The sequence below is a fragment of the Cetorhinus maximus genome, chromosome 5, assembly GCF_964194155.1.
Source record: "Cetorhinus maximus chromosome 5, sCetMax3.hap1.1, whole genome shotgun sequence".
NCBI lineage: Eukaryota > Metazoa > Chordata > Chondrichthyes > Lamniformes > Cetorhinidae > Cetorhinus > Cetorhinus maximus.
The window spans coordinates 66,669,884-66,690,187 of NC_135883.1; the positions used below are offsets into that span (position 1 = coordinate 66,669,884).

Genomic DNA, 20,304 nt, shown 5'->3' on the forward strand with positions numbered 1-20,304 from the left:
TTTTGATTTTCAGTAAGATGAATGGTATGCAATGATTGAATAGTATGAATAGATATTCCTTATTGAACACATTAGGCTTTACATTAACTTGTTTAAAATTAATGGAGTAATTCCTGCACTACTAGAAGAGAAAGGAAGATCAGCATCATGTGTTCATATCCTTCTATTCCACAGTAAGTCAAAGCTACAGCAAATTTCTTGTAAGAAGCTTAAGCCTAATGTATCAGAGTATTTTATGTTGAAAAGTATTTGGAATTTAGGCTCAAAAATCAATTGAATAATGTACTAATCATTACATTTTCTTGAAAAGAGATTGAAAGGCAATGGTTCATAACAAAAAATACTGCTTTTAACTTTCTGGTCAGCTTCAGGCAGATATCAAATGATTTAGAAAATACTGGATAGCATTGAAATAAAGATCAATCAGCCTTGGGGAAACATGTCAGGACAGGCAATCTCAGACATACCAGAAAACCCATAACCAAACTGGGACATGTGGCCAGAAGAACATAACAACAGGAGACCATTCAGTTCCCTGAGCCTAATCTGCCAGTTGCTTCGAACAAAGCTGATCGGCACCTCAATCAAATTTGGCTGCCTTTGATCCCTTGATTCCCTTGCCTAACAAAGTCTATTGACCTTAGACTTGAATGATGCTCTTTAAGCTCTGGTAACATTCCGGTGAATCTGCTCAGCATCGCCTCCAAGGCTAATGTATCCTTCCTGAGGAGTGGTGCCCAAAAATGAACACAATACTCCAGGTGGGGTACGACCAAGACTATGTACAACTGAAGCATCAACTCCTCCCCTTTGTATTCTAGTTTAGTATTCAGCTTATTGAGAATGTCTAATTTCACAGTGAGAAAGCTTCAAGGTAGAGGGTAAAACTTGTGGTTTGTCAAGGTAAATGCACACTCCACTCACTGGGGTAAAATCCCAATGTCCACTCATCTGTCCATTATAGGAATTTTACTTTCTTTGGAGTAAGGAAGATGTTTTTACAAAGTGGTGCTAATAATTTGAATTGCTGGACTGAACAGATACAAATAACTAATTAGAATAGTACTGAAATTAAGAATTAGTCATCAGGAGAATTGTATTATATTTCATATAATGGTCAGCAAGTTTGTAGATATACAGTACATCATGGTTAGGACAATAATTAGACAACTTTTTAATCTCCAATATTTCATATAGTACAGTTTAAGAAAGAGATGAAGTGTGTAAAAATATTTTTAAATCCCTCTGTTTTAAAAAAAATATATATAGCAGGAAATCAGATAAGTTAATAAACCATTTACCACCTTCGCAATGTTTGTATCATAAAGGAAAGCTTTGTCTAAAAATGTACCAGTTTTCAGCTCTATTGAATAAATATTTAGTCAACCACAGTTGTTTTTGTGCACTACCAGAAAGGGCTGAGAACATCTGTTTTAGTTTTCCTGTAGTAAAGTAGTTAAATTGAAAGAAATAAATTATAGGCACAATGAGTACTATATACATAATACTGTACATGAAGCACCTTCAAACCCAATTTGGAATCACTTAGTAAAAGTTTAAGGGTGGTTTAAAGGTTGTACTTTTAATTGGGTCCCTCTTTCCCTTTGAATTTCCAGGCTAGTGGCAACCACATGATCTTACCACCATGTTTCTATATTTCTTTAATATTACATTTGAACTGTCATCAAAGTACAACACAGAGATTGCGTTTAGCTTAGTTGGTGCACAGCAAGGTTTGGGGACGTTGTCAGGGAACATCAAGTGAACCTGCAAACAGAAACAAAATTCCAAAATAAACAGCCATGTTCCAAGCGAGAATCGGCAGAGAGAAAAAAGAAAAGCTACTGAACTATTCAATAATAGATTGATTCACAAGCTATCAAGGCCTAGGGGCAACCCCATGATCCCAAAAATGAAAAAAACACAGCTGATTTACCTAATGCTAAATAGAATATTATATAAGAACAGAGGTAGGCCATTCAGCCCCCAACCCCTCGTTCGCCATTCAATTAGATCATGGTCAACTAGCATCATTTTCAGGGCTGATGTGCTGTCTTCAGGGGCACAAATGACACCCCAGGTTGCCAGTCGCATTTTTATGATGCAGGAAGACCAATTTTGTACATCTGTCTCAATGGTCCGGTTCATAGCTGATGGGTGAAAATCAATTTCTCAGCTAATGTGCCATATAACGTCAGTAGTGGGCACTTGTCCAAAGTTGGAGCTAAGAAATTATTAGGTTAAGTTTAATCAGCTCGTAATTTTAATGAAAGTGTCAGGGGAGAATTTTCTCCCCTCCTGGGGGAGTTGGGAGGGAGCGGGCGTGGCCAGGCGCGCAGCCAATCGCCACCCCCGATCGGCTGGGCGCCACCATTTTACGTGGGCAGACCAATTAAGGCCTGCCCAGCATGACGTGCACCTGGAAGTGCTGAGCACTCCCTGTGCGAGCAGGGGAGTAGGCTGAGTCAGGGCCTACACTCTTTCGCACAAAGGTGCCTCGGGAAGATTAGTTTGATTTTTAAAAATTTTTTTAAAAATTTTAAGACATGTCCTCTCATGTGACAGTGTCACGTGAGCTGGGACACGTCAATGAACTTTAATGAAAACTTACATTCAATTTATAAATACTTCATGAAACCTCATCCCGCTTATGGATGAGGTTTCATGATAAATGCGAAGGCCGCCTGGTCTCTTCACCTGCCCGCCAACCTTAAGGTTGGATGGGCAGCTCCATTAAGTATTTCAATTGATATTTAAGTGGCCTTAATAGGCCTTTGACAGTTTGGCGGGCACGCAGCCGACTCTGGTGCGCGCCCACCAAATGGAAAATCAGAATCATGCGCGGTGACGTCGGGACACATGCTCTACATCACCATGTGTCATTTTACACGTCGGCGAGTGGGACCTGCCCCCATATGCTGAGCCAAAGATTCTGGCCTCAGTGTGTGTACGAAATGGAACATTTTATGCTGCATATACACTGCCTTCTTTCTCAAAAGTGTCAACAGGAGGAAGTTCAGTCCCACCCTTGAAGCAGAGTAGAGGGAACGTAAGATTTGATTATGCATTAATCTTTTTGGGACAATATCATAATCATAAAGAATGAAACCATCATAGCACTGAGGTTTCTCTAATTATATTTTAATCTTTGCATATTCTTCTTCACTATACCATACCAAATATATGAATGTAAAAGTTTTTCTAAAATATCAACACTTGCAAGGATATTTGGTTAGTCAAAACTGTACAAAAATAAGGAGTTACTCAAACCTAAATCTCTATCACCGCTGCTCGATTCTCAGAAACATTAACAACACATTCATTAAACTTTAGCCAATTTAATGAAATATGGCTTTCTAGAATTTGGCTGCAAAGGGTCACAAATTCATCCAACTGCATTCAAATTGTGGAAAATGGATTTAGCAGATCTGGAAAGGTTTGTGAACCAACATCTCAACATGACTATGAATTTACATATGAATTCTGCAGATTATAGCACGTACCAGTGTTTGCACAATTGCATGGTTTGTGGCGTTCATGTGAGCATTGAGTGGGAAAGAACACTCCCCATCACAGTAGAAAGCAGCATAGCCCTCTGGTGCTATGATCCAATCCTAGAAACATACCATGTAGGCAAGTCATATTGTGGTTATATCAAAATAGTAAAATTGACCACCTTTTCTTGCTGAAAAATCCATTTTACATACCACAAACCCTCTATTTCCCAGGTGAAATCAATCAGAATTGAGCATCCTGCATGTTATTTTTAAAGTGTACTGTCATATCATAAATATGCTGAACACCTTTGAGAAAATTGTCAATGATTAACATGACACTTATAGCATGTTCTTAATGTCTTTAACACCAGTATACTATTTTAGGCAATTTATAGTACACTGTAACCTCTCCAGCACTAAAATCTATTGTTCGAACAAACCAGTTGTCCTAAAATCTTTTGAGCAGATGGAACAGTATTAAGGGTGTGCAAACATGAAAGCTACAGTATTTGGATAATTAAAACAATTTGTTTTCTGCTTGTTTTACCACTATTTTATGTTTCAGGTAAATATTTATATATAAGGTGTTGCCCGTTCACACACTCGTGGCTAAGCATTCTAATGTCATTCTATAATCCAGGAAATTCCAAGATCCAGAAATGACTTGGTCCCAAGCATTCCAGAATGGAGAGGTTATAATGAATCAAAGTTTGTAGCCGATTCGGGTACTTTTTGTGAGCTACATATATATATACATAGTCTATGTGCCATGATATGGATATTGAAGGTGAAGCCAACCTAACTTTGGGATTATTGACATCGAACTTTAGACCAGAGGCTCAGCTCCCAAGGCTCAGATTTACCTGTCCAGCTTTCTGAGCTTCCCATGGACATTGCTTAGACGAAGAGAGTCTATACCGTGAATAAACAAAATGTGCCAGTAACACTAATCCTCCGTTAACAGAATAACAGAAATGCAAGCCCTGTATATTTATATACTAAAATACAAAAATAATCTTGAGAAAAATTATCTCCTTCCTGCACATCATGTGGGCAAAAAAAAAAATGGCAACATGCACACTCCACAAACTCACAGCTATTCCAGTGGACTTTGACCAAACCTTCAGGGGGATTTCTGCTGAAATCTGGAAAGTAGGCCAGAGTCCAGTTCTGCCGAATCCTGGGGCTGAAATTTCGGGCCCACCAACATCGGAAATGGAGGTGGACTGGACCCGAAAATTACAAGAGGCCAGCCTGCATGCTGGCTTCCTGACCTTGGGGAAGAGATTGGCCATTTTAGCCGGTTCAAGGCCGGCAAAGTCATTCACCCCAACGAAGCGGGCAGGCAGTTAGGTTCATTAAGTGACTTGTTAAAAGGTAGTTACCGGAGGCCAGCTGGGATTATCTAGCTGGCCTTCAGTTTCCTGACCCAATGTTGGGGGGAAACAGATGTAGTGCCTGGGGGCAGACACCAAGTAACAGACTGGGGTGTCAGGGCTCCTGGCAGGGCTTTTTTTTTTGTTATTTATTCATTCACGGGATGTAGGCATCACTGGCTAGGCCAGCGCTTATTGTCCATCCCTATTTTCCCTTGAGAAGGTGGTGGTGAACCACCTTGAGCTGTTGCAGTCCCTATGGTGTAGGTACACCCACAGTGCTGTTAGTGAGGGAGTTCCAGGATTTTGACTCAGCGACAGTGAAGGAACAGTGATATATTTCCAAGTCAGGATGGTGAGTGGCTTGGAGGGAAATTGCAGGCGGTGGTGTCCCCATGTATCTGCTGCCCTGGTCCTTCTAGATGGTAGAGGTCGTGGGTTTGGAAAGTGCTGTCTAAGGAACCGTGGAGAGCTGCTGCAGTGCATCTTGTAAATGGTACAAATTGTGGCCACTGTGCATCGGTGATGGATGGAAGGAATGTTTAAGGTTGTGGATGGAGTGCCAATATTGTGGACTGCTTTGTCCTGAATGTTGTCGAGCTTCTCAAGTGTTGTCAGAGCTGCACTCAACCATAGAAGTGAAGTGTATTCCATCACACTCCTGACTTATGTCTTGTGAGATGGTAGACAGGCTTTGGAGAGTCAGGAGATGAGTTACCCTACGCAGAATTCAAGTGCTCCCTGACTGCCTGGATAGGGTTGCAGCCAAAGGCCACCCTATAAAGTGGCTCCTCCATCAACCCCTGCACCCCCCACCCCGCCATCCACCCAACAGTGATAACTTGTCTGTTTTTTGTATTTTTTTGTGAAAGTTTTTAAAGATCAGCTGAAGAGGTCTCTTCTTGTTGAAGCACCCTCTCATTTATTTAGCTTGTACTGCAGCCAGGTGTTCCTCTGTTGCTGGAAGGCCTCTGGTCGGCCCACCAGCTTCGAGAGCCTGCCCGCTGCCTTTCATTAGACCATGCCAGATAAGGGCTCACCTACGTGAGAATCTTAACTTTAACCAGTTTCTCACCAGAGGCAGGTTCAAGACCTGAAAACAGTCCTGTTTACGACTTGTGGGGAAAATTCAGCACCAGCCTCCAACATTTTTAGAACTAAAAAACCGTAATTTTCAAAGAGATTAAAGCAAACAGACAATTCTCTTAATGCCCCAATCCATTTTCTGGTGGGTTGCCCACAGCAGTATCCAGGAGATGAATCCTTAATTCCTGAAGGCTCCAGGGTAATGTTGAAGGTTGTGCACATGGAAGAGGTAAAGGCCTGGACTAAAGAGCAGATTGCATGGCCTGTCTGCAAACATAAACCAAAGCTATTCTCTATTGCTAGGCACTTAAGCAGAACAAGATTCCAGTCAAACTAAAAGGGAAAATGTGGAGCTCTGAAAATACTGCATAGTTGGATGAGTATGGAGAGCACATTTAAGTTGAGAAGTACGAGTATGTGAAGCAACCAAAGGCCCGGGCATATAAGTATGACCCTAAAAGTGTAAACTCTCTGCCTGTAACATTTGCTAGATTAGGCAATAGCAGCGGTACACCCCAAAGATAGAGGGAAATGTTCTTCTGTTTGTAAGCATAGACAGTAAAGGCTCTAAAGCTTTTGAGCCTCTGGTATTTGAGCTATTTTTAAAAGACATCTGCCCTTAATGATGCCAGATCCACTGAGTTCTGAAATATGGAAAAATGTTGAAATATGAGAACCAGGTTTTGAAGCAAGTACTCCTGCACAAATCTTAATCATGAAGACATTTAAGTGGCGACTTTCTGCCTGGCATTATCGGTACTATCAGCAAGATTTGGGCCGCAGTGACCAGGAAGCTGGGTTGTGAGCTCTTCCGCCTGGTCCCAGCTGCAAACATGCCTCAAGGTGACCTCCATGCATTTCTACAATCGTTTGTGCAACTCATTCTGAGTCTGAGTGTAATATTTACAGGGTGCCAATGCAGGCTTTTACCAGGCTTTCCGACACTTGGGCAAGTCTCCTACGTCTGTCATTATATCTGGATATTAATGGTCAATGGGTCCCAGCTTTAAGGGATCAGAGGACGTCATCTGAAATGTTTTAACTAACCGGGGAATTAATTGCTTATGTTTAATTTCGCAACAAACATTTCATATATCTTCCCTAGGTCTTTTGGATCAAACAATTTCTTTGTAAAATGAGCCAAATCACTAGGGGGAATTGGTGGGGGAGGTGGAAGGTTAACCCCCGCCCCGCAGTAGAATGGGAATGAGAGAGGAAGGGGAGGCAATTAAAAATTCAGAAATTGAAAACACAACCCAACACCACACTTTCATTTTTACCAGAAAATATTTGGAGGTCGGCGACTAACCTGCTTACTTAAGTTAGGCAGATCCCTAATGTAAATATTTTACTGAGGTTGCGTGACTCAAATTTTAGCTCTGGTTTTGTGTTAATGTCTATGGGCTGCTTTTCTCAGGGCTCGAGGAGCGGCAGCTGAAATGAGGCAGGGCGGTTTCATTCCAACTGGTAAGTGCTTTTCCAGCACTGCTTGTGGGCCAAGCGGAGCAGGAGTGTTTCCTCCAGGTCCAGCAAGATAACCTGCAAACTACCCCTGCAATCTATCTGACTACGATCTCACACCTCATCACACTACGCTTCCTCGCAAACACACACCCAAGGTATTTCCATAAGTACTTCTGACAGTTCTCTCGGCATCCCCTCCCCTCCTCCAACCCCTCGGTCTCTGTGCCCCTCCCACACCTCTCAGGCCTCTGACCAATTTCTACCATAGCCCACCCAAAGGATATCTCTGCTTCCATCCGCCGATCCCTCTGGCCCTCCACCCCAGTCTCTCCACAGGCTACTGATTTCTATGACTCCCCAAAATCTCTCTAACTCCTACCTGCAATCACTTACCCCAATCATCCCACCCCTTCTCAGTGACCTATCAGGGACCCCTCCTCTGATTTTTTAGGCCCTCCCTCTCCAAATCTCTCCGTCTCCTTGAGCCTCCAGTTTCTCCAACCCTCAACCAGTCTCTTGAGCTTTACCCTCTGGGGGTCTCTGAGGTCTCCACCCAATCTCTCCCACCCTCAAGTGGATCTGTCCATGACCCCACTAACTGATCTTTATCAGGACGGTGTTTATCAAGGCAGCTAAATTTGCACTACCTGATGTACATTTTTTTGCTCTTTCCTCGCCCTTCTCCATCTGATGAAGCCCCAGTATCAAGCCCAATATCCGGGTATACTCAAATAATCAGTCAAGCATAGGTCAATTCTGTGAAGCCAGCATTGAGCCAAAGTGATGGGCGAAGTGCCTTTCGCACTCAGTCCTGACATCTCAAAGAAGTGACCAGAACATTGCCCCTGAAAAAATTTCTGAACTATTCACAAAAAAAACATTTGACAGAAAACACCATGAATTACCTGCCACCCCAAGTCCCGAAAACTCACGTACAGTTCATGCTTCTTGCAAGCTTGCTTCTGTTCACTGCTGTTGTAATCTGTTAAATAAAAGATCAATGTGAGCTTGCTGTCCAAACGAAGCACATGCACAGTGTTGGCAGCATTCACAATTCACCCGTGCATCCTAACAAGGGTCTGCAGATCTTTAATGCTTACATTTTGTGGGAGGTGAACAGTCAACATACTGTGAACAGTTTTGGTCCCCTTATCTAAGGAAAGATATACTGGCATAGAAGGCAGTCCGGAGAAGGTTCACTAGGTTGATCCTGGGGATGGAGGGATTTTCTTATGAGGAGAGGTTGAGCAGGTTGGGCCTGTACTCAGTAGAGTTTAGAAGAATGAGAGGTGACCTTATTGAAACGTATAAGATTCTTCGGGGGCTTGACAGGGTAGATGCTGAGAGGTTGTTTCCCCTTGTGGGAGAGTCTAGGACCAGAGGGCATGATCTCAGAGTAAGGGGGCATTCATTTAAGACAGAGATGAGGAGGAATTTCTTCTCTCAGAGGGTAGTTAGTCTGTGGAATTCTTTACCACAGAGGGTTGTAGAGGCTGGGTCGTTAAGTCTATTCAAGGCTGAGATAGACAGATTTTTAACCTGTAAGGGAATCAAGGATTATGGGGAAAAGGCAGGAAAGTGGAGTTGAGGGTTATCAGATCAGCCATGAACTCATTGAAAGGTGGAGCAGGCTCAATGGGCCAAATGGCCTACTTCTGCTCCGATGTCTTATGGTCTTATTGGAGGTCATTTAAACAGGCAGGCTCTGAAATTCCACAGGGTGCGTTAATTGCTTGGTTGGCAGCTCTCAGAGTCAGGACTTCCTCCCAGGCGGGGATGGAGGTCCCGCCCCAAGCCAATGGGCTTGGAGCAACCCAGCCAAGTGGAGACAAGCTCACCCCCCAACCTCAACTCAAGCCGAAGGGTGGGGCCACCGCCTCACATAAAATTCATCCCATTGGCTTAGAAATCGGACCAAGTTGTTTCCCTTGGTGGAGAATTCTAGGACCAGGGGACATAGATTCAATGTAAGTGGCAGAAGGTGTAGGGGAGACATGAGGAAGAACTTTTTTATGCAGAGGGTAGTGGGTGTCTGGAATTCACTGCCCATGTTGGTGGTAGAGGCAGAAACTCTAAACTCTTTTAAAAAGTACCTGGATCTGCACCTTAAGTGCTGTAAGCTGCAGGGCTATGGGCCGGGTGCAGGAAGATGGGATTAGAAAGGGCACCTGGGTGTCCTTGGGCTGGCATGGTCAAGGTGGGCCGAATGGCCTCCTTCTGTGCTGTAACTTTTCTATGGTTCTAAGTAGTGCCCATTTTTCAGGCACTAAGTGGCCTATGTTCCCAGGATGCTGTGCAGGAAGCGTGCTACTTGTAGGAAATAAGCCACCCACTTTAAGCACTTGCATAAGGAGCTCATGCCAACAGTATTCTAAGTTGAACTTAGTGTCTACAGAAGATTGTGCTACACTTCCTGAAGTACCCACATTCCATTTCAGATCATCAAAGTGTCTCACTTGCTACATGCTAGCCTTGTTCAGCACAATGTGACGCTAACTGACATCAAGGACTTCTCACCAGTCCCATTTAAAGGAATCGTACAGGAACTATTCTTCTAAATTCCAGGGAATACAGGCCTAATCTACTTAATATCTCCTCATAGGACAATCCCCTCAACCCAGGAACCAGTCTAGTCAACCCTTGTTGCATTTCCTCCAGGGCTTGTATGTCCTTGAGTAAGGAGACCAAAACAAAATACAGTGCTCCAGGTGCGACCTCACCAATGCCCTGTTTAACTGTAGTAAGACTTATTTGTTCTTATCCGCCAATCTCTTTGCAACAATTGCTAACATACTTCCTAATTGCTTGCTGTAGTTGCATGTTAACTTTGTGTGATTCATGTACAAGGACCACCAGGGTCCTCTGAAAGCAAGCACTTTCTAGTCTCTTACCGTTCACAAAATATTGTTTTTCTTTATTTTTCCTACCGAAGTGGATAACTTCACACTTTGCCACATTGTAGTCCATCTGCCATGTTCTTGCCCATTCACCAATCCTGTCCATGACACTCTGCAGCCATTTTGTTTTATCCTCACACATACCTTACCCCTAACCTTGTATCATCAGCAAGCTTGGATATGTTACACTCAGCCCCCTCACTTAAGTCAAACCTGGCAGATCTTGTGCAGGATCGAGAGGGAGGGTCCCTCGGGATCAGGTCAGACACAGCAAATAGCAGTGGACAGGGGGAGTCAGATATATCAAACAGCAGAGGGCAGGAGGAATAAGACACACTCTATTGCCATGGAGGGGTACCCAAGCAGCAAGGATCACCCCCGCTGGAAGATTCTTCCTTGCCCTTGCAATTGACCCTCCCCTCACCTCACCTCACCAGGGCCTTCGTGATTGGCCCTGGTGAGCCCCAATCTCACTTAATGCACTCTGAGCCCACTCCACCATCACTGATCTGAGGACAGCTGCAGTTCCAGCAGTGGGCATTAATCCTGATGGCGCTGCAGGGACTGAAAAGCTGTCAGCCCTATGGAGTTAGGACACACTGCCTTAAAGGGATAGAAACCACGACTGCTATCAATTAATTGCCTGAACAACGTTGTGGCTTCCAAGGCTGGTGGAGATGGCTCGACCCCAACTTTCCTGCTCTTTGTGGGGTGGCCACTGCCTCCATGTAAAATCCCGGCCATTATCTATTGCATCAGATTTCCAGAATTTGCAGTATTTTGTTTTTGTATCTATTGTGATTCCTTGACCAACCTTTTCTGTTACCTCATTTAAGTATTCATTCAAATTAACCAAGCCTGATTTGCCTTTAACAAATCCATACTTGCTCTCTTTGATTAACCCATGCTTTTCTGAATGGAAGCTTACTTTATCCTGGATAATGTTTTCCAATAACTTCCCGCCACTGATGTTAGGTGAACTGGCCTATAGCTTCCTGGTTTATTTCTTTCTTCTTTCTATAGTATTGGCATAACATTAGCAACTTCTAGTCCACTAGCACTTCTTCTGAGTGAAATGACTATTCACAGAGTTTACAATTCCCGTGGGGGAAATGTAAACGAAAATAAACAAATTTACGGAATGACCCCCTGAACGAAGTAATTACCAAGAAGATTCCACTTTTTGTAGTTTTTCCTTTAAGGTGAATCAGAATCCATGTAAATTAAACATGAATTAACAGGCAAATTACAGTCAGTAGGAACTATAAATTATACATGGAATAGCAAAAACAACAAAGGCTCTATCACAAGATTTCAAGAATTCTTATCATTCCCCGCACAAGTATGGCACCATGTGCAATCTCAGTCTTTCCAACTCGGCTTCCAGAATGTAGGATCTCTCACTTTTCACACTCAATGGATTTTGTCCTCGAATCACCTGTAATGGTAGTACCATTCCATCTGAGTCCACCGGACACAGCCGTCACCCAAACAGCACACTCCTGTAGAAGAACCTTAGCCTGGTTCACAACAATCTTGATGGTACAGATTCCCCAGAGACTCCTTTATCTGACTCCTTTAATAAACCTTGTTAAATGGTCTGGTCTGCTCTGACAGGACTGAAGCATTGCAGTTGTCAGCATTGTCAACTGTCTTCAGCTTTCTGCCCCTTTTAGCTGTATTACACACACAGCTCCTTGTACATGTGCCTTCTCCGTTTTTCCCCTGCAGCAGCTCTCTTTTGTGTTTGCCAGCCACATGGCTTTCATATGTTAACTTCCTTCCTGTTGGTACTGCTTCCAGGTCAAGGGTTGCCAGGTCACATGGACCAGTTTTTCTTATTATTCAAGAAAATAACAATCATTCCTTTCACAATCGATGCAAACTCTTAAAAGTCCTTTCCAAACATTCTTAAAACCAATTACAGATTCCACAGATACTGTAAAGAATTATAAATTTTCCTTATTGTACTGCTTCCAGGTCAAATGTTACCACACAGAGCATGCTGAATGTTAATAAAAGTAGCATTCACGTTTTCTCAGTGAACCACAGCAGGACAGTGATGGAAATATTTAAATGCCTCTCCGAGGTACCTATATCTTTGTATATATTATAGACTGCAAACCAAGGTAAATACTGCGCATTGAACTTACCTGAGATAAAAATTCTAGAAATATCTTATAATTAACAACATTGTTCACTAGGACTTGCTGTTTGACACCTTCATCTTATCCCCCCTGATTGATTGAAAGTGATTGGTAGAAGGATTAGAGGGGAGATGAGGAAAAACCTTTTCACCCAGGGGGTGGTGGGCGTCTAGAATTCACTACCTGGATTGGTGGCTGAGGCTGAAAAGCTCAACTCATTTAAAAGGTACCTGGATCTGCACCTGAAATGCTGTAACCTGCAAAACTATGGACTAGGTGTTGGAAAGCGGGATTAAAAATAAGCGGCTAGTTTTCTTTCTTCCTCTTTTTTTTGGCTGGTGCAGACACGGTGGGCTGAATGGCCTCTTTATACGCTGTAATTTTTCGGTGGTTCTATCTCTCACTCTGCTTTCTGAGTGATAGAAAATTACTAACTGGACAAATGTGCAAAAACCATGGGCAGAATTTTTAGGCCCCAATGGGGGCAGTTATGTGCGGAAATTCGCCAGCATGCGGGCTCCATGGCTCCATCCCACCCCTGGGCCATTTTCCCAGAGGTGGTATGTGGGGGCGAGGAACATAGCTCTCAGTGCAATCTCATTCTTAGTTGTGCCATAATATGAGCCCAGAATTAATTTTAGTATATTCCACAGAACTGGGGTCTCGCGGGTAACATTGTTTCGACACCACCTTGAAAGCATCTGACCCCATCATGGTGAGGAAAACATTTACTTTATCCTCATCTCCTGTTTTATTCGCCTTCAGCCTAATGTAAAACCTTTGCTCCTAATTACACCAGTCCTCCTTGTTATTGTTGAATTTCCTCATTGTCCCCAAATATGTCTTTGGCGCCAATTTTTTCAAGTACGTACCATGTGCACAGGGAGCAATTTTTCAAATTGTTCAAACTTCCCCAAAATCAAGTTCAGGAGTTTCAAAGAGTGTGCCACGATGTTCTTTGGCCCTTAACTTCTCAAATGAAGGGTGAAAAAAGACATAGGCCTGAATTTTCCCCGCGTCAGGCAGACTCTGTGAGAGCAGTCGCGGAGCCAACTGAGGGAGTTGCCAGGCCTGGCGTGCAGTTCGCGCATGCACGTGACAGTGCGCTTCAGTCTCCCTGAGGCACGGAGCTGCTGAGGCACGGAGCTGCTGAGGCACGGGGCCGCTGAGGCACGGGGCCGTTGAGGCACGGAGCCGCTGAGGCACGGAGCCGCTGAGGCACAGAGCTGCTGAGGCACGGAGCTGCCTCCGGGAGATTGAAGCGCTTTTTAAAAAGATAAATAAATGCAATAAAAACTTAACGAAACATGTCCCCTCGTGTGAGGGGACATCATGAGATGGGACACGTTTTTATTTTTCTTAAAAAGTTTTTATTTAATTCGTAAAAGCTTTAGGAAACCTCACCAGCTCGTGGATGAGGTTTCCTAGAAAATGTGAAGGCCGCTTGGCCTTTTTGCCTGCCCACCAACTGTAAGGTTGGACAGGCAGCATGAAATTCAGCCTAATTACCTGGTTAATGGCCTTAATAGGCCTATCAATTATCGGCAGGCCCGCAGCCAACCTCCGCACGCGCCCGCCGAACAAAACATCGCGAGACAGCGCGATGACGTCGGGACGCACGTCCGACATCATTGTGCATCATTTTACATGTTGGCGTGTCGGGCCCGCCCCCACACGCCGAATGTAAAATCCTGGCCATAATTCTATCCTATTCTAGTCACCATCTTTCTGTTGTGTATTGCACTGAGAAAAGATTGACGTATGGATTGACAGAGGCAGCCATTATTGAACTAACTTTGTTTAAATCTCCCCAACAGTGAGGGCAGCAGAAAAGCCAATAGAACAAAATGCTCAGATCTTGTAATATGCTATCAACATTTATGGAGAATCATATATGTAGGGGATACTATGGTTTATTTTCACATTGATTTATTGTCCTGACATGGAGGGGCATAAGGACATGGAGTGGGCATGGGAGATATGAGGCGGCATGGAAGGGGCATGGGAATGGGTGGAGGCTGTGAGTGTTGAGGGCTAGAGCGTTTAACAACCATTAATAGAGCTGGGTCGATGTCCCAGTGAACACAGGTGGGCCTTCTAACCTGCCCACCTTACCATTTGCTGCCGCCTTGGGCCTGGGTCGATCAGGGGCCATGATTCCAGTCCACAACCAACTCTCAAGACCAAAATTCCAGGTGAGTGGGCTGAATTTCCGAAGTTGGTGATGTGACATCGGAAAATGGCCCAACTCGCACTTCCCGAAGCGAAGACAAAAATTCAGCCCATTAACTCTATTTTTCTCTCTCCACTGATGCTGCCTACCTTGCTGAGCATTTCCAGTGTTTTCTGGAACTTTTCCTCTTCCTTTCAGATGCTAAGGAACACAAGCTCCAACAGTTTATTAATACCAACGCCCATCTGGGACCCTCCACCCCTTCCCAATCCTCTGACCCCATCCCATCCCAGCCCTGGCCATGTATTCACTATACCCTCTGACTGTCCCCCATCTGATGCTGAACGTTACCAAGCAAAGTACTCAGCAAAGGACTCAGTTTCAAACCTTACGCCCTCACCTCAATGAATTCCGGGTTTGACACAATGCTGAACTCTTCTTCCACCACCTTCGTCTCCGTGCTCACTTCATTGGGCAGGAGTCCTCCCCCCGTTCAACAGATCCTTTTACCCACCTCCAGTACTCTCCCTCCATCTGGACCCCTCCCTGTGGCCTCTTACTTGCCCTTGATTTTTCATTGAGAACTGTCGATGTCCCAGTGAACACAGATGGGCCTTCTAACCTGATATCGGCCGTCTCAATTTCTCTGCTCCTCTCACCCACTCTAACCTGTCTCCTTCTGAACTTGCTGCACTCCATTCCCTTAGGTCCAACCCTGATCTGACTTTGTTATCAAACCTGACGACAAGGGTGGTGCTGTTAATGTCTGGCGTGCTGACCTCTACCTCGCAGAGGCTGAGCGTGAACTCTCAGGCACTTCCTCCTACCTCCCCTGGACCATGATCCAACTACCGAACATGAAGCTATTGTTTCCAGGACTGTCACTGACCTCATCTCCTCCAGAGATCTTCCCTCCACAGCTTCCAACCTCATAGTCTCCCAACTGCAGACAGCCCGCTTCTACCTCCTACCCAAAATTCACAAACAGGATTGTCCCGGCAGACCGATCATGTCAGCCTGTTCCTGCCCCACTGAACTAATTTCTTTCTATCTTGACTCTGTTCTCTCTCCCTTTGTCCAGTCTCTTCCCACATACATCCGTGATTCCTCTGGAGCCCTACATCATATCAACAATTTCCAGTTCCCTGACCCTAACCCCCTCCTCTTCACCATGGACGTCCAATCCCTCTACACCTCCATCCCCCACCAGGATGGTCTGAGGGCTCTCCACTTCTTCCTTGAACAGAGGCCTGAACAATCCCCATCCACCACTAGTCTCCTCCGTCTGGCTGAACTTGTTCTCTCACTGAACAATTTCTCCTTTAACTTGTCTCACTTCCTCCAAATAAAAGGTGTGGCTATGGGTACCCGCATGGGCCCCAGTTATGTCTGTCTCCTTATGGGGTATGTGGAACATTCCTTGTTCCAGTCCTATTCAGGCCCCCTCCCACAACTCTTTTTTCGGTTCTTCGATGACTGCTTCGGTGCTGCTTCATGCTCTCATCTGGACTTGGAAAAATTTATCAACTTTGCTTCCAATTTCCACCCCTCTATCATCTACAAATGATCCATCTCCGATGTTTCCCTTCCCTTCCTTGACCTCTCTGTCTCAATTTCTGGTGATAGACTGTCCACCAATATTCATTCCAAGCCCACTGACTCCCACAGCTACCTCGACTACAGCTCTTCACATCCTGCTCCCTGTAAGGACTCCATCCCATTCTCTCAGTTCCTTCATCTCCATCGCATCTGTTCCGATGATGCCACTTTCCAAAACGGAGCTTCTGACATGTCTTCCTTCTTCCTTAACTGAGGTTTCCCACCCACGGTGGTTGATAGGGCCCTCAGCCGTGTCCGACCCTTCTCCCGTGCCTCTGCCCTCACACCTTCCCCTCCCTCTCAGAACCATGATTGGGTCCCTCTTGTCCTCACTTTTCACCCTACCAACCTCCACATTCAAAGTATCATCCTCTGCCATTTCCACCAACTCCAGCATGATGCCACCACCAAACACATCTTCCCTTCACCCCTGCCATCAGCATTCTGTAGGGACCCTTCCCCCTGGGACACCCTGGTCCACTCCTCCATCACCCCCAACATCTCATCCTCCTCCCGCGGCACCTTCCCATGCAACCGCAGAAGGTGCAACACCTGCCCCTTTACCTCCTCCCTCCTCACCATCCAAGGATCCAAACACTCCTTTCAGGTGAAGCAGCATTTCACTTGCACTTCCCTCAATTTAGTCTATTGCATTCGCTGCTCCCAATGCGGTCTCCTCTACATTAGAAAGACCAAACGCAGACTGGGTGACTGCTTTGCGGAACACCTTCAGTCTGTCCGCAAGCATTACCCAGACCTCCCTGTCGCTTGCCATTTCAACACACCACCCTGCTCTCATGCCCACGTGTCCATCCTTTGCCTGCTGCAATGTTCCAGTGAAGCTCAACGCAAACTGGAGGAACAGCACCTCATCTTCCGATTAGGCACTTTACAGCCTTTTGAACTTAACATTGAGTTCAACAACTTCAGACCATGAACTCCCTCCTCACCCCCTTTTTTATCCCCCTTCTTCTACATTCATTTTTATTTTTTATCCACTTGTTTTATTTTTATTTTTATTCATTTATCCGTAGTTTGATCCCCTTTTTTAATCCCATTTTCTATCCTTTTTTCCCCACCACCGCCCCCTCTCCTCACCCCATCCCCTACAGGTCCATCTGTCACTCCTTCCATGTTGTTCTTTCACTCAATGCTACCCTTGTTCTGCTATTATCACATTCTGCTTTCTTACCTTTACCCCAATATTTGCACCTTTGTTAGCACTAACCACTACCATTAACAATCCCTTTGTCCTTTAATTCATGAAATCTTTGTCAATCTCTCCTTAGTCCTTACCCAACACTGGCCTTCTATCCAGCTTCACCTGCTCCACCCCCCCTTTAACAGTATAAATTTCATCACATTTCCACTTCTCTTCAGCTCTGAAGAAGGGTCATACAAACTCAAAATGCTAACTTTGTTTTTCTCTCTCCACAGATGCTGTCAGACCTGCTGAGTTTTTCCAGCATTTTCTGTTTCTGTTCCAGTATTTTCTGTTCCTCTTTCAGATTTCCAGCCCCCAAAGTATTTTGCTTTTTCTAAAATTAGTTTGTGTTTCATAAAAAGGAAAGCAAAGCATAAGCTTTTAAATTTGTAAGATAATACACAATAGAAATTGTTTATTCCTGCAATTTATGTTTATTAAGCAGGTGTATGCTCACTAATATTCCTCCCACAATTGCCCTGGCAATCTCTTCAATAAAAATAGTAACACAATTAAATTAAAAAAATTCTAGTCTATGCAAGGGTTGTTAAAATGAAAACATTTAAGGATCCACTCTTTATTGATTATAGTGCCTGGTTTATTTAAATGTATACTGAAAATTTAATAACAATTCGTATGGTCAGATTTGTTCATCAAGGCAAATTTTGCTTCTGCCCTCACCCCACTCCACCTTCCACTTGAATACCTCACGTGCCATCCACCTAAAATGACCTGAACCCAGTTGCACTTTCCAGTTCAGATCCTTCAAACAGGTTTAACATAACTTAAGCATACTGACTGTGGCCTCTACTTCAAGTCAGAGTGCAATGCCACCATTGTTCAACTGGGACACAACAGTGATCTATTGTAGTCAGCCAAAAAGACTTATAAACAAAAGCGGTTTAGTGTAAATGGTGAAAAATTTAAAAAATGTTTTTTTAAGCTTCTCATATGTTTTAAAGGACTAACTAAAACTTTGCGCTGAATTTTACGACCCCATCGCTGTAGGGGTGGGGTCATAAAATGCAGCGAACCATTCATAAGTCCATTGACTTCGATGGGAAAGGAAAACCCCCCCAGCGTGATGAGCTGTAAAATTCCACCCTATGGGCAGAATTTTGCCATCAGCGTGCGGGGGCGGACCTGACACGCCGATGTGTAAAATGACGTGCGATGACGTTGGGCATGTGCCCCGACGTCATCACGCATCATCTCGATATTTCGTTCGGCAGGCGCGCACCGGAGGCGGCTGTGCGCCTGCTGAACTGTCAACAGCCTATTAAGGCCATTAAAAAAGTAATTAAACTTGTTAAGAATGTTGTCCATCCAACCTTAAGGCTGGCAGGCAGGTGAAGAGCCCAAGCGGCCTTTGCGTTTTTCAGGAAACCTCATCCACGGGTGGGATGAGGTTTCCTGAAGCTTTTATAAAATAAATAAGTAAATTTTCCTAACTTCACAAACATGTCCCAACTCTTCCTCCTCCCCCTGCCCGCACAGGTAGTGATGAGCGCTACTGGCCACGCGTTATGCTGGGTGGGCATTAATTTGCCCAGCCTGCCCGCCACATGAAAAATTCTTCCCTGTGGGTAAAGGATGCTGATCGGGATGAAGTTTCTCTGTGAAGCTGATCTTTGCACTGGGTCCAAAGGTGGGATAGTTATGTCGTTTCGCAACATCAAGTATTGCAGGTAATGTCAATCAATTAAATAAGCTCAAACCAAAGCAAATGAGCTTCTGTTCATGTGACAATTATTATTGATACAATGGTGGGAAATACTTTACTTGGCAGCACTAGACCAACAGCAGTTTCAACAAGACCTACCAACCTAGTATGCGAAATAAGGAGGAGGAACAAAAAATATTAATAAGGTGAATAGTAGAGAACAAGAGGCTTTTGTGGGAAGGCTAAAGATACATACATCTTAAGCAAGTTTTATAAAGTGGCCACTAAATAGTATTACAGTTATTGGCCCTAGCATGCATCCCCCTTCAACATTGAACACAATGGGTGGAATCGTCCCGGATTTGTGCTAAGTGCTTTAGCAGGCAGGTTACCCACCAGCCGCGGTGGTGGGTTTTCACACCATATCGTCCCAAACCCACCACATTATTTATGCATTCCCGGGAAACACGCCATTTCGATGGCAGGCGGCCTGCCACACCATCACCTGCCGCTTCATCACGCCAGACACCATATTTAAGGTACAGCCGCGCTCAATGCATCCAGCCTAGGACTGCAGCAAAGAAGACATGGCCCCGAAAGGCAAGAAGACTGCAGCCCTCAAGTGCCTTTTGGACACCGTGGAGGCCGCTTTGATGTCCTCTACCCCGGCTCTGGCCGCAGAACGGGCAGCAACATTACCATTCTGGCTTGGTAGGCGATGGCAGTGGTGATCAGTGCCAATGCTGCACAGAAGAGGTTGGCCATCCAATGCAGATAGAGGAGGAATTATCTCATCTGTGCAGCCAGGGTATGGCAACTACCTCATCACTCTAAACTCACACACTCAAGCCCATCGCATATTTGCTGGCATCTCACTCACTGCCAGCTCAAGGGACATCACAACCCATTCTCACATACATACCCTCACATGTCCATCTGGCCTCATCTCCTCTGGAGGCTGCCTCCCCAGCCCTCATCATCTTGAGGCCACTTGCACAGATGAACATGTGCCCCCCCACACACTCTGGGTTACCCTCCTTCTCCAGTACAGCTCTCGCCCTTCAGCCATTGAAAAGCCACCCACATACGGCTGATCTGGTAGGTAGAGACCTACCCATGAGGCCCCTAAAAGTGATGTGGTGCTGTCTGCAAAGCCTGGCGCTGATGACTGCGAGTGCTGACTGAAGCAAAGTAGGCA

At 44.7% G+C, this 20,304-nt stretch overlaps 1 protein-coding gene across 1 annotated transcript in view; it reads right to left on the reverse strand.

The window, feature by feature from the left end:
• Nucleotides 1-1,085: 1,085 nt before the first annotated feature.
• bmp5 (bone morphogenetic protein 5) overlaps nucleotides 1,086-20,304 on the reverse strand; it is a 195,413-nt gene continuing 176,194 nt past the window's right edge. The window contains exons 5-7 of the mRNA XM_078541934.1: nucleotides 8,329-8,405; nucleotides 3,504-3,614; nucleotides 1,086-1,767 (exon numbers count right to left, since the gene is read on the reverse strand). Coding sequence (XP_078398060.1) covers nucleotides 1,618-1,767; nucleotides 3,504-3,614; nucleotides 8,329-8,405 — 338 coding nt within the window. The 3' untranslated portion in view covers nucleotides 1,086-1,617. The remainder of the gene's footprint in view (nucleotides 1,768-3,503; nucleotides 3,615-8,328; nucleotides 8,406-20,304) is intronic.